The 13,363-nt window shown below is 39.3% G+C and overlaps 1 protein-coding gene across 1 annotated transcript in view; it reads left to right on the forward strand.

Annotated features, from left to right (window-relative positions):
- Positions 1-13,363, forward strand: part of MAGI2 (membrane associated guanylate kinase, WW and PDZ domain containing 2) — a 765,625-nt gene that overhangs the window by 685,139 nt on the left and 67,123 nt on the right. The window contains exons 16-17 of the mRNA XM_011985485.1: positions 9,511-9,696; positions 11,722-11,893. Of these exons, the coding sequence (XP_011840875.1) occupies positions 9,511-9,696; positions 11,722-11,893 (358 nt within the window). The remainder of the gene's footprint in view (positions 1-9,510; positions 9,697-11,721; positions 11,894-13,363) is intronic.

The raw sequence follows: 13,363 nt of genomic DNA on the forward strand, positions 1-13,363 counted from the left end.
AACTAAATTGTAATAAAACTACTTTGGGATAAGGAGAGGAGGTGGGATGCAGAGGAAGAGTGCTAAATTCTCTATCAGAATAGGAAGTAAATAGATATTGACTAACATTGATAAAATGAGAAATAGCTATATAGGAATTTATTAGAAATGTGAAGAAGAAACAGCTAGCTGAAAGATTTAAAATGTTTGTGTTTGGGTCACAGAACTAGAGAGGATGGGAGGGTTAGGGCAAGAGACTAGAATTTTTTATTATAACTATTTTGGTTATGTTTTTTTAAGTTCACACATATATTACTTCAATTAAGTTGCTTTAATGCCTGACACTTCTCATAGAGCTCTCTGAGGAAAGAAATCTATAGACAGGGAAAATGTAAGGAAGACAATTAGCTTGCTATAAGTCTCTTAAATTGTCATCATATTGAGAGCAATTGGTAGTGAGTGGGAGGGCAAAAACATGGATAGCTACTAATTTAAAGACAGAAACAAAAGAGTCTGTGGCAAAAAAAAAAAAAAAAACCTATAGGGCTGTAAGTGAAAGAAAAATGGTCCTAAGGTTAAGCAACACTGAACAAGATCATACAGCAATTTTGGAAATAAGCTGATGAAGCAACATCACAAAAATCTTGAGTTTCATAAAAATAAATCATTCAGATTAAGGAAAGGCCAAAGTAATGAGTACTTACTTACTTACTTAAGGTTGGGTTGGGAATGACAGGATTTTTTAAATGAGCAATTTAAACTGTACCTGTCTTAATAATCAGTACCAAGTTTTAAAAATAAATGCTTTTTCAGAAAATAAAAGTGACATCTTAAAAAATAATTAAGTTGTTTTAATTATAAGATACTTCCAATCACTACAAGATTATTTACTCTTCTCCTTTTACATTATGTGAATTTTGAAACTTTTATATAATTTTTATCATAATAGAACCATCTACTATTTTCTAGTAATAATTTGACAAGGCTCTGTAATAAATTATAAATAAAAAGAACCCCATATTCAGGAACTAAATTAGTCATCATAAAATTGGACAACCAGCCCTTTGAAAGGTAGATTTGCATGTTTGGGATGGAAGTATAATACCACACCTCAACCTTGCAACTGTTTTGTAAAAAGAATAAAGCAACTGGCTTTTCTACCCTGCAGGGAAGAATTCCTTTATCATATTTTAACATCAATAACTCTTTTTTTTTTTTTCTTTTTTTTGAGACAGAGTCTCGCTCTGTCGCCCAGGCTGGAGTGCAGTGGCCGGATCTCAGCTCACTGCAAGCTCCACCTCCCGGGTTCACGCCATTCTTCTGCCTCAGCCTCCTGGGTAGCTGGGACTACAGGCGCCCGCCCCCACGCCCGGCTAGTTTTTTGTATTTTTTTTAGTAGAGACGGGGTTTCACCGTGTTAGCCAGGATGGTCTCGATCTCCCGACCTCGTGATCCGCCCGTCTCGGCCTCCCAAAGTGCTGGGATTACAGGCTTGAGCCGCCGCGCCCGGCCAACATCAATAACTCTTTAAAGTTTTTTCCATTATTACTGAATCAACTTGCTGTTTGGTTATTTGCAAGCCATGCTTGCCAAAAGCTACACAATTTTACTAACTAAAATTACTCTAGTTGAACAACAGAATTTCACCTTCTACCACTTGATTGGAAAGTCCTGAGTTGCTGGTTTTATTGGGCAATGGAAATATGTATCTTTTTCTAAGTCTTTGCGAAAAATGGAAAAATTGCCGAAATAGGGTTAATATTTATTTGGCTTAGTGGGACCAGATTTTCTATCATGACATTCAGACCCAAATAGGTCAAAAAAGATATCCTTGCTAGTTATTATACAAGTTGGCAAGGTGATTTTCAGGGACATACAGAGAAATGAGAAGTATTGCTACAGAAGAAAAAAGGTGTATCTACAAATGGAAATGTTTTTTCATTCTCTCTGTCCAGCTCCCAGACCCCACACACCTACAGATTTGAGGATCATGACTATTCTGAAGTTTCTTTGCTTCCTGCCACTCTAATGTCTAGACATTTTGTCAGACTGTGAGGAGAAAAATCATATCAAAAGAATACACGAACCCCTTGAAATATGGTGATCTATCTTAACATCTACTTAAAGAGGGTTACAGAAGAATAGTTGCTTTGTCAATGACACAATAATCAGTGACTTATAAGAATAATTTTCACAGTGGAGTAAGAGAATCAAGGTAACTTTTAGACCTCTTCAATAAATATATGAAGAATCAAAAGTAAGAGTATACTTAACAGAAATTGTTTGGACTGCCTTTTCTAGTGATGTACAGGGGAGTGGAAAATGCACCCATAGAGAAAAGGATTGTTTTGGCTCCTTTCCTACCACCCACCTTATTGGTGATTTTTCTTGGTAGCTATAACATATTCTTATTTACACCTTTCATCGCAGACACCAAGAACAGTGGAGTGATGCAAGGAGGAAATATGTTATGGACATATCTACAGAAGACCAACTACAGAATTTGCAGAGTCTAGTGCAAAATGAAAATGTGAGGTCCTTGTTCAGAAAGTATTAAGAATATCAAGCTGGTGACAGGTGACTAAACCAAACACCAGGCCCTTTTGAGCATGGTGGCCTGTGTGACTGCCCAGGTCAGATGAAGCTAGCCATGTGACCCCTGGCCCATCAAATGTTTCCAAACAACAAGCCCATTTTAACCCAGCCTCATGTTCTAGAATAGAACAGTCAAGTCATAGCTAATTACAATTCCTAATGTCATGAGATTTCTTTCAATTACCAATTTACTCTCAGTACTTAGCTATGCAAATTTTTAACAATTGGTATAAAATAAAAGCATAAACAGTAATATATGGCCGCTGAGTGTTTCTCTCCAGCCATTTAGTTAATAGTATCTATAGGATGCTTTCTGCCCTTAGCAACGTGAGTTCAATTGGGTTCCCAAATTGCCAGTGATGGGCCCTTCTTCCCATTCTCCTGTCTGACCATCTGCTTATTACCAACTGCAGGGTAGCTAAACTGTTCAACCACAAGAGAATGACTCATGGGTGCCGGGGGGGTGGGGGGGGACGCGCTTTTTGAATATGCAGTCCTTAAAACACCAGCTGTTTGATTTTGGGTTTTGCAAATCAGTTGGCTATGAATTTCAGGGAAGACGTTTTCGTCTTTGGAAAGCTAAATTTCACAGCGTTCTAGAGGAAAACAAGTCATGCCGTCTGCTTTTTCTTAATTTTACCACAAAAAACTTTAAAATACAAAACACATGTTTTTTCCCACATCTCCACCCCATGATAACAAAGAAAACTCCTTTGAAGGACACTTTGTCATATTCCAGGAAGGGACAATGTCTATCTAAATGGGTCTGTCACAATAAAACATATGAAGTCAGAATTTTTAGGAAGAAGCGATGGAAAATAAGCAAGATTAATATTATGCTCTGGTTTCTAAAGGCAGAAAAACAGATAAGGAGTTTCCACCATGTATTAAAGAGATGGGAACACTTTGTGACAATCTCACATCATTCCTCTGTGCTTAGTCTCCATTCACAGCTCCATTCACAGGAGCTGGGCTAAAGGCATCATATCAGAGATCTCAAGGAAGCAATAATTATGAGGGCAGGAAGGACCCCAGCCCACAAAGCACCTCTCCTTGTCTCCCTGGAAACCTCCTTGGATTATATACCCATTTACCCTCATAAGTTTTTTTCTAAGAGAACTGCCACTTACCAAGGTGCACATATTCCCTCCTCCCCAGAATGACCTTCCTGTTCCTCACCATTCTCTCAGTCTACACCTGGGCTCAGGAATTCACTCCTCCTCTCTACTTTTGCTGCATGTTGTATTTGCCATGTATTTGCCATTTGCATTTGGCTTTACATATTTTTATAAGTTTATCCCTGGTCTCCCCAACCAGACAATGAGTTTCTTGAGGGCAACTACCATGTGTTGCTTTATTATTGCCTTCCCCTCAGGGCCTAGCATAGTGTCTGTTATTAAGAAGATGCTATTCCGAAATGTGTTGATTGATGTAGTAATTGCCCCTTCTGCTCCAACCTACAAATTCAAACTAGACAGTAGGTAATTTTCACATATTACTGAAAGAAAAACAACTGGAATCATCCAACTTTTAAAAAATGTTTATTTTCACATCAGGTCACAGATTCTAAACCCAAACTAACTTCCTTTGCCTCTTTAAGCTAATGACATGTTGTTTAACCTTCACAAATTAATGGAAATGCGAGCTAATGAGAGTTTATGCTATCGATTGCCTTTGAAGTATTTATTTTTCTCATGCTCATTTCAGGAACTTGCCTCTTGTAAGTTTGGCATGATTGATGGAAAATTCACTTTCCCTGTTTAATACTTTCCTCCACATATAACTCCACTTTGTGGGATCTATTAGCAGGAAGATAATTAAATGTAAACACGAGTCACAGACTTTTCTTTCTCTGAAATGAAATACACATAAACAGCAAGAAAAATAATGAGGAAAAAGGAGAGAAGGGGGATCTCATAATCCCTTCCCTTAGGATTTCAGGAAGAATCTATCACCAAAGCAAGAAAAGTCCTCCAGGTAAACATCCTGTCTTCTTTACGGGAACTGACCCAAAGTAGAAACAACAGGAATTCATTGGCTGAATCAGCCCACTTTGACCAGTTACTGAAGGAGCCGGGGTAAACCATACAAGGTCCCAGAAGAGAACCCAACAGCAAAAAAAGGAGGATCACTGCTTTCAGTAGTGATGTGGCTACAGACCCCAAGAATCCAGCCCTTCCAAACTCACTTAGAGGACATCCAATCCAACTGATCATCTCTGAATATTCCTACCAAAACAAGTGTGGTACATTGAGCACAGCCAGAAGAGTTCATTCATCTATGGGAAAATATAAAACATGTTGCAATATAAAGAGACAATATTGTTTTATCTATAAAGGAATAAAGACATAGAAAACTGAGTTTCTTTTTTCCATAATTTATATGATTTTCAATTAAAAGGAAATTTCTAACTAGTGACACATTGTCTCCTTTCTAAATGTCAGTATGTCCAAAGCCAAATGACATATTGCAACTTTTCCCAAATATCTGTGTATCCTAAGCACACTATGTCAAGAAGACTGATCCAAAGACTTGATTTATGTTACTGCCTGACAGATGATGTCTGCAAGGCATGCTGTCTAAATGGACTGTGCTCCGGCAGTTACCTTAGTCATCAATTCTCAGGGAATTAATGAGTACCATTCATCCCAATAACAGAAACCAAGGTCAGGGCCTCTTCCTTGCTCTGTAATTCCATTAGCATGGCACTGAAAGCATTTAGGTCATAGGCTCTGTAGACTTTATCACTGAGCAAATGGAACTGCATCTTGTTTTCAGAGAGAATCCTCTCTGAGCACACCCCTTGTCAGACATTTGTTGTACATCAACATTCAGTGCACTTACATATGTAGGGAAAACTCTAGTAAAGGGAAAGTGAGGCTGCCGTTAGCTGCCAAGAGTTTCAAGTACTGTTTTTATTAAAGTAAATGCCAATAGAAAACATTTGTAATAAAACCACATCGGGTACTTTCAATTACTGAACATACATTTTTAAACTGTGTGCTCACTTACATTTTATGCAAGTCACTCAGTCATTTTATGTGGCTACCATTGAATTTATTTCAGTTTTCATTCTTTTATTTTGATTTCTATTCTTTTATCTTAATTTTTATTCTAACCACCCTAATAAAGTTAAAATGGCTTTGAAACTAAGTTATTACCATGAGCAAGTAAGTATGTTTACAGTGAAACTTTCATCTTGAAGTCTCAACCAGCAAGCTTTTCTAAACTAAGTCTCACCAGTCATTCCCTTGATCTTCATAATTCAAATTGCTTTCAACCTCCAACATATCAAAAAAGAAAGGAGTAACCCCAAGGTTTGAAGCCATAGGCAAGGATTTGAACTGTGGCTTTGACACTTGTTTTCTTAATAGTGAAATTAGCATGATTATTATACTTTTACAGCTACTTCACACTATTGCTATAAGGATTTAAAATAAGCAAGTTCCATAGTGCCTGGAAATTAACAAGTAATAGCTTATCATTGTTGAGCATACAAATTGTGTGTGTGTGTGTGTGTGTGTGTGTGTGTGTGTGTGTAAATCTATGTTTTAAAACATTTGGGGTTTTATGCCCAATAAATTTTAAATGATCTACAGTAATAGAGGAGAGCAGAGGCATAAATAAGTCAAAACAGAAAATCATCCAAATACCATTTGTGTTTTGAAGTATGTTTTTAAATTTCATTTCAAATGTCAGTATTTCTAAAACCCAAAGAAATTACTTCCCACAAAAGAATGACACCATGATGTGATGTCCTAACTAAACAGGATCTGAAGAGCTGTTCAATTTCCTCTCCTCTTCTCTCTCTTCTCTCTCCTCCTCTCACTTTGCCTGTCAAAAGACAGTTGCAACAAAGAACCTGCTTCAGGCAAAGTTCCTGACTTCCACTCACCCATGAATCAGGACCACTTATGAAGTGTTTAGTTCCTGGCTTAGAGGCAGGCTGTACTCATCAAATAAAAGCACCAGATACTCGCAAAGCAAGTAATAGATTAGAGATCTGAGCCAGAAAAGTCAAGAGATGCAGGGTGGTGGCTACACTAACAGCAAAGGCTATGAAATCTGATAGACTAGGGTTCTAAGCCCTGTTTGGCATATGTGACCTTGGACAAACTAATAACTGCTATATGCTTCAGTTTCCTCTACTGTAAACTTGTAATGATATCAAATATTTCATATGATTTGTTAAGGATTTTTTTAATGGATATATACATATATATATACACACATATATATCACTTAGCACAGTGCTTGGCTCAGGTAGGTACTCATAAGAGGTAGGAAGAAAAATGTTTAATAGCGTTCAATAAATATGAAAGTGTGTGTGTTTATATGTGTAGGACTCAGTGTGGATGATTAAGAGATTTAAATCATGCAGATTTCCTTTTGAATAATAAACTCTTACAAGTTGATGTTTTCCTACAGAGACCTGCAACATCGTCTTTTTTTGTAAATCAGAGAACATAGACCCTTGACCTCATCCAGTGTCTATCTAATCCACCCAACACATCTCTTTCATAACTGAAGCTATTTTCCTGTGTTGAAACTTAGGGGATATTGCTCTGTATAATCCTGTAGTAAGCTAAGTGTTCCTTCAATTCTAGCAGTATTACAGGTTTACCCCATGTGGAAAGAAACCAAGTTGGTACCTACACACAAGCACACACACCCCCCTTAATAGTGATATGAGAAATATTTAAAAGATGATAGTAATAAAAAGAATGACAGTTAATACTTATAGATCAGTTCTCACATGTCAGGCATTGTTCTACTCACTTTACATATGATAACTCATTTAATTCTCAGATGCAGTCTGTGAAGTCAGTAGTACTAGTATACCAATTTTACTGTTGAAAAATAAACTCGGAGAAGTTAGGTAATTTTGCAGAGGTCACAGGACAGATAACAATATATACATTATGGCTAGGGAGGCTAAATCATTGATGAACCATACATTCCAAGACACTGTTGAACATGAAAGGGAACAAAAACAGAAACTAAAGTTCACCCTAATTATAGTTGAAAACCAAATACCTTGCAATGCTTACATCTTTTTTTAAATCAGTAAATTAATGAGTTCTTATTATATTTCTACTTGAAAAATATATTGATTGTCCTAAGATTCCTAGATGATCTACATAAGGTGTTCTTAGTTAAAGCCATTAGTGCTTATGGTAAATAAAAATGTGTTTGAGTTTCCAACATGATGAGTTTCACTTCAGGGACACAGGCTCAACCAATATTTTCATATGCTATCTATAACCTTTCACAATAGAAGAATGAACAAGGTACTGGCTCATTAACTCACTAACTGTCCTTCCTTGCCATGGTTATTAACTAATGTTCTGCCTTTCGCTGTAAAGCATGTGCAAGATTGAGAGTTCAAGGAATAGACATCCCTGAAACATACTGGATGGTGGGTTGCATTTTTGCATATTTCTGCATATCAAAGCAGTACCTGATTCCATAGAGAGAGCAACAACACAGAGTTATTGACAGGTTTCTGAGCTGGGGCTCACAGTCTTGAAGGGAGAAAGGAAAGGGAATAGGTTTCTAGTTTGGTAAGCTCCTTAAGGGAGTTTACGCGTGTATACTATTGATGTCCACCCCAGAAATAGTTATCTTGGTAGGTACTTAAACATTTACACTGCCAGGAAAATCTGTATTCCCATGTGTGTGGCTCTCCTCACACATATAAGTAAATAGTAAAAAGAAAATAAGCCAGGCGCAGTGGCTCACACCTGTAATCCCAGCACTTTGGGAGGCCAAAGCGGGCAGATCACGAGGTCAGGAGATCGAGACCATCCTGGCTAACATGGTGAAACCCCGTCTCTACTAAAAATACAAAAAAAAATTAGCTTGGCATGGTGGCAGGTGCCTGTAGTCCCAGCTCCTCAGGAGGCTGAGGCAGGAGAATGGCGTGAACCCGGAAGGCGGAGCTTGCAGTGGGCCGAGATCGCGCCACTGCCCTCCAGCCTAGGTGACAGAGCAAGACTCCGTCTCAGAAAACAAAAAATAAAAATAAAAAAGAAAAGAAGTGTACATTGTTTTTAAAAGACATATAACATTTTACCAATCCTAAACATGTTTATATTTTAATATTTTGACAGTTGGAGAGCATCTTATAGTCAATGGAGCATCATTATTTAGTTAGCAGTGTTTCTTTTTATTTTTTTTCCTGTAGTATATAAAATAAAGGTATGCCTTACCATCCATGGCATTGTAGATTTGAATAAATACATTATATATCAGACATTAGCAAAATATCAGCACCATGTAAAAGTAAATCAGAAAGAAGAGATAAGATGTGACAGCACATCAACCTTTAAAGCTTAGTACATGAGTAGGAAGGTGGTTATAACTTCTTTACCAAGTGGCTACTACCCATATTAACACATATTTCTTTCCTTCCGTGTTTTCTCCTCTCAATAAAATAATAAAAGGGAAGAACTTGAATTTCTGGCATTTATTGTAGCTTTCTTAAATTGTTGATTATTGCCTCTAGAATATGAGCTCATGGGGCACAAAGTTCTATGTGATCCTCAAACACTCATATGTATTGGAATCTCCCTAGGAGCTTCTTAGAAAGCTCACGGTCCTCACCTCCTGCCTGGACATTCTAATTCAGATGGTCCCCAGTAAGGCCCAGATAGCTGTCTTTTTAACTCTAGGTTAATTATGATCACCCCAAAGTTTGAGAACCCCTGGTCTGTGTTTGGAATTGGCCTATCACTGCAAAGGACTTGAATTTAGAAACTCTGGTCTCAGTAGTATGCACAGGACCCCATTTGATAGAAATCAGTGTGATTTCAAAAGGCAAATATACTAACAAAGGAAGGAATTCTGACATTTCATTGTTTCCTTTGGGGCTGGGACTGAAAGAACATGTATTGGTGATGTCCCTGATACCTATTTCTGTTGGGGTTTTTTTAGCTGTGCCCCATAAAATCGGACGCATCATTGATGGGAGTCCTGCAGATCGCTGTGCAAAACTAAAAGTGGGAGACCGGATCCTAGCAGTGAATGGCCAGTCTATCATCAACATGCCTCACGCTGACATCGTGAAGCTCATCAAGGATGCAGGTCTTAGTGTCACCCTTCGCATCATTCCTCAGGAGGGTGAGTGCCTGAGGCAGCCTTGCAGAGAGGCGGTCAACACACGGACACACTCACCGGCTGTTCTCAGCCTGCCCGCCAGGGTCGTGGAGTGCACCTGCCTGCCGTCACTGTGGTGTCAGAGTGTCAGAGGTTGATTATTATTTCTACTTTTGCAAAAACTCACACTCAGTTGCAATCCATATCATGTTTATTCAGTACCTGTCTCATTCAGAGGTCAAACTATGTGGCATTGCAGGCCAAATAGTGTGAATTCCATATACTCCGGTTTCTCTTCAGATCGCATAAACCTTTCGCCTTTTAGCAAATAGTGTGAATTCTGAGACACCAGGTTATTCAATCATTCCCTGTGGGCCCCCCCTTTTATGCTTCTATTAAGTCAGAATTCATTCAACAGAGGTGACAGTTACAAATCTGAAAAAAAAATATTTACGTTAACAGGAAATCTCTAGAGGATTCTTCAAAGTCAGATTGATTTTGAAAACGTGAGGTTTTGTGGTATAAAGAGAGCTCACTTAGAAAATGTTGCATCTGGTAAGAATTTAAAATTCCCACTGAGCCTTTTGAATTTATCTGTACAAGGACTCCCCTCTGAGGCTCAGAAGAGTAGTGAACATCACAGTTCATAACCATGCCCTGGGGGTCATGGAGCTGTGAACATCCCCGCACCGGAAATTCACCATTTCCAGAGACAATGGGTTCATGACTAGTTTCTGGCTGCTGACTCATTAACAATTTGAAGAATTCCATTTCTGGAGCTCACTGATGAGTGTCCCACACAGAGGCTGATGGGCTCACTCAACTTGGTACCCTCTGTTTTATTCAGCCCCCAATTCCATTTTAGGATTATCTGACATGTAGACAGCAAATGGCTAAACAGCCACTTGACTTTAAATATAAAACAGTAGTTCTCAATGGGGGTGGTTTTGTCCTTCCAGGGGACATTTTGTAAAGTCTGGAGGCGTTTTTGACTGTCTTGGTTGGGATGGGCACGCTGCTGCCATCTAGTGGGTGGAGGCCAGGGATGCTGCCAACCATCCTAAAATGCACAGGACAGCCGCCCACAGGAAAGATTTACCCAGCCCAAAATGCCAACAGGGCTGAGTCTGGGAAACCCTGATATAAATGGAGAAGGAATTAAAAGATTTGGACTGTGGGGGAAAAAAGGGCAGGGGGAGAGGAATTTATAGGGGAATGCTAATAGATCACCTTCCTTTTCTTACCCAATCAAAAAAAAAAAGAGAGAGAAAAGAAAATGGCCATGCTGTTTTTTAACCTACTATCTGCAGACACCAACATGTATAAACAATTCAATGGAAATTAACTGCAAACCAGATTGCTCACTGAAAGTCTAAATACTTCTCAGTTTTCCAAGTCTGGAATGTATCTGTTGTTGGGCCCTTATTCCAATATATAGTCAATTTCAGTTGAAAATTTGATGTTATTAGGAAAGAAGTCCAGAAGCAGTTATTTAAAAGAACAGTTTTGTGAATCCTCTTGTGTCCAGCATTCTTTTTCTTTCTGGAGAAATGTGGAGTCCAGTGGGCTATGAGGTAATAAGACTGACAAGGGATGAGGAAAAGATTGTAAAAAACATTTTCCTTTTAATGGTTCATTCTTTATCCACACTTTGAAAGACTCTTCAGACTGTTTATTACAAGCCAAAAGTGGTGGCTGATCCATTTTCTCTCAGTAAGCAATGCTGCAAAAATAGAGCATGTTTTAGAGCTTAGTCCTTTGAATTATTTTTTTCATAGTTTTACAAGGTTTTTTGGTAATCTTTTCTTCTGGCAGAATGACAAGATATTGTTCATAGCCTTGTTCCATAGTGATCATTAATGAAAGAATACAAATTTCAGAAATGGTATTAGAACTTGATAAGATTAACCTGCTATCTAAAAACCTAGCAGAAACGGAAATAACCAAAGCCTGAGTCATCAGCAGAGGCAAAGTCACCACCTCTGGTCACCTCTTTCCCCTTATCAATGCTAACCTGACTGCATCTGCCACTGTGGTTCTCCATCGCAGAGCTCAACAGCCCCACCTCGGCACCCAGCTCAGAGAAGCAGAGTCCCCTGGCGCAGCAGAGTCCCCTGGCACAGCAGAGTCCCCTGGCCCAACCAAGCCCAGCCACCCCCAACAGCCCCGTCGCCCAGCCAGCACCACCTCAACCACTTCAGCTGCAAGGACATGAAAATAGGTAAAGTTTCCTCTGACTTTTGTGATTCTGAGAGGTGATGGGGTGGGGAGAGGAGGGAGCATTTGGGGACAGCACAGGACAAGCAGAGAGAGAGATTTTCATAAAGTGGAAATTGCCATGCGTACCTTTGTGTGATTTTGAGGTTGCGTGTGTGTTATACATATGGTTTTATTAGTAAAGATAGCTGAGTGTCTGTCCTTCACAAAGAGAGATGCTTTCCTGAAGAAATGGTGAGCAGTTGCAGATGAGTAGGGCTTAACAGCTGAAGAGCATGTTAAAGGGAGTCCAAAGCGAAGAACTTACTCAGAGGCCCTCTGGCAGGAGCAAGCATGCAGTGTGAATGACAGAAATACGGCCAATATATGGAGTGGCAGAAGAAGAGTATGATGTGAGATGAAGCCAGTGAGGGTGGCTGGGGCCAACCCTAAAGGGCCTTGTAAGCATGCTTACTCAATGTTTTGATCTTTAAGTACAGCAGGAAGTCATTGAAGGGTCTTCAGCTGAGGAGTGTTATCATTAGATTTGCTTTATAAGAAGGCCTCCTGGTCTGCCCTGCAGAGAGTACACAGGAGGCTGGCAGGGTGAATGCAGGTTAAGCAGTGAGGAGGTGGCTGCTTCCATTGAACCACAAAGGTCATGGCTCGGAGAATGATGATGATGTCGAAGTGGGGAGAATGTTGAAGGATTTGTAGGCATTAGTAAATATTACCAGCCAGTGTGGTGGCTCACGCCTATAATCTCAGCACTTTGGGAAGCTGAGATGTGAGGATTGCTTGAGCCCAGAAGTTCAACACCAGCATGAGCAACGTGGTAAAACCTCATCTCTACAAAAAATACAAAAGTTAGCCGGTCATGGTGGTACATGCCTATAGTCCCAGCTACTTGGGAGGCTGAGGCAGGAGAATCACTTAAACCCAGGAGGTGGAGGTTGCAGTGAGCTGAGAACATTCCTGTGACACTCCAGCATGGATGACAGAGTGAGACTCTGTCTCAAAAATAAAATAAATTAGCATGTTTACTGATTATAATAACCTTACATCCTCCTACTCACAATCTAATGAGGTTCTTCTATTCCATACATAGCATTAGAGATAGGCATCACAAACTAATGAATAAGACACTTTGAACTTCCAGAAAAACATTGTCAGAAGAACAACATTGTCTTCTTATTGTGACCTGTATGTAACAGGGAGCCTGGGTTGGGTTGAGCCATGAAAGAAAAAGATGAAGCGGTGTTCCCATGATGCTTTCTCCCTTTCTGTGGGAAACAACAACAACAACGAAACAGAACAACTCACAGAAACACCTCTGCATGCGAACTCCTCACTGGCCTTTTTAATGATTCTAATGTTTTCCGAACATCTGCTTCCCATCCCTCTCCTCCCATGATGGTGAAGATGAAGTGAGACTCTGTTTTTGATTCCCAGAACTCTCTGGGTTCATCATTCACATTGTTGCAAAGCAAACTGT

The sequence above is a fragment of the Mandrillus leucophaeus genome, unplaced genomic scaffold (assembly GCF_000951045.1).
Source record: "Mandrillus leucophaeus isolate KB7577 unplaced genomic scaffold, Mleu.le_1.0 Scaffold284, whole genome shotgun sequence".
Taxonomy (NCBI): Eukaryota; Metazoa; Chordata; class Mammalia; order Primates; family Cercopithecidae; genus Mandrillus; species Mandrillus leucophaeus.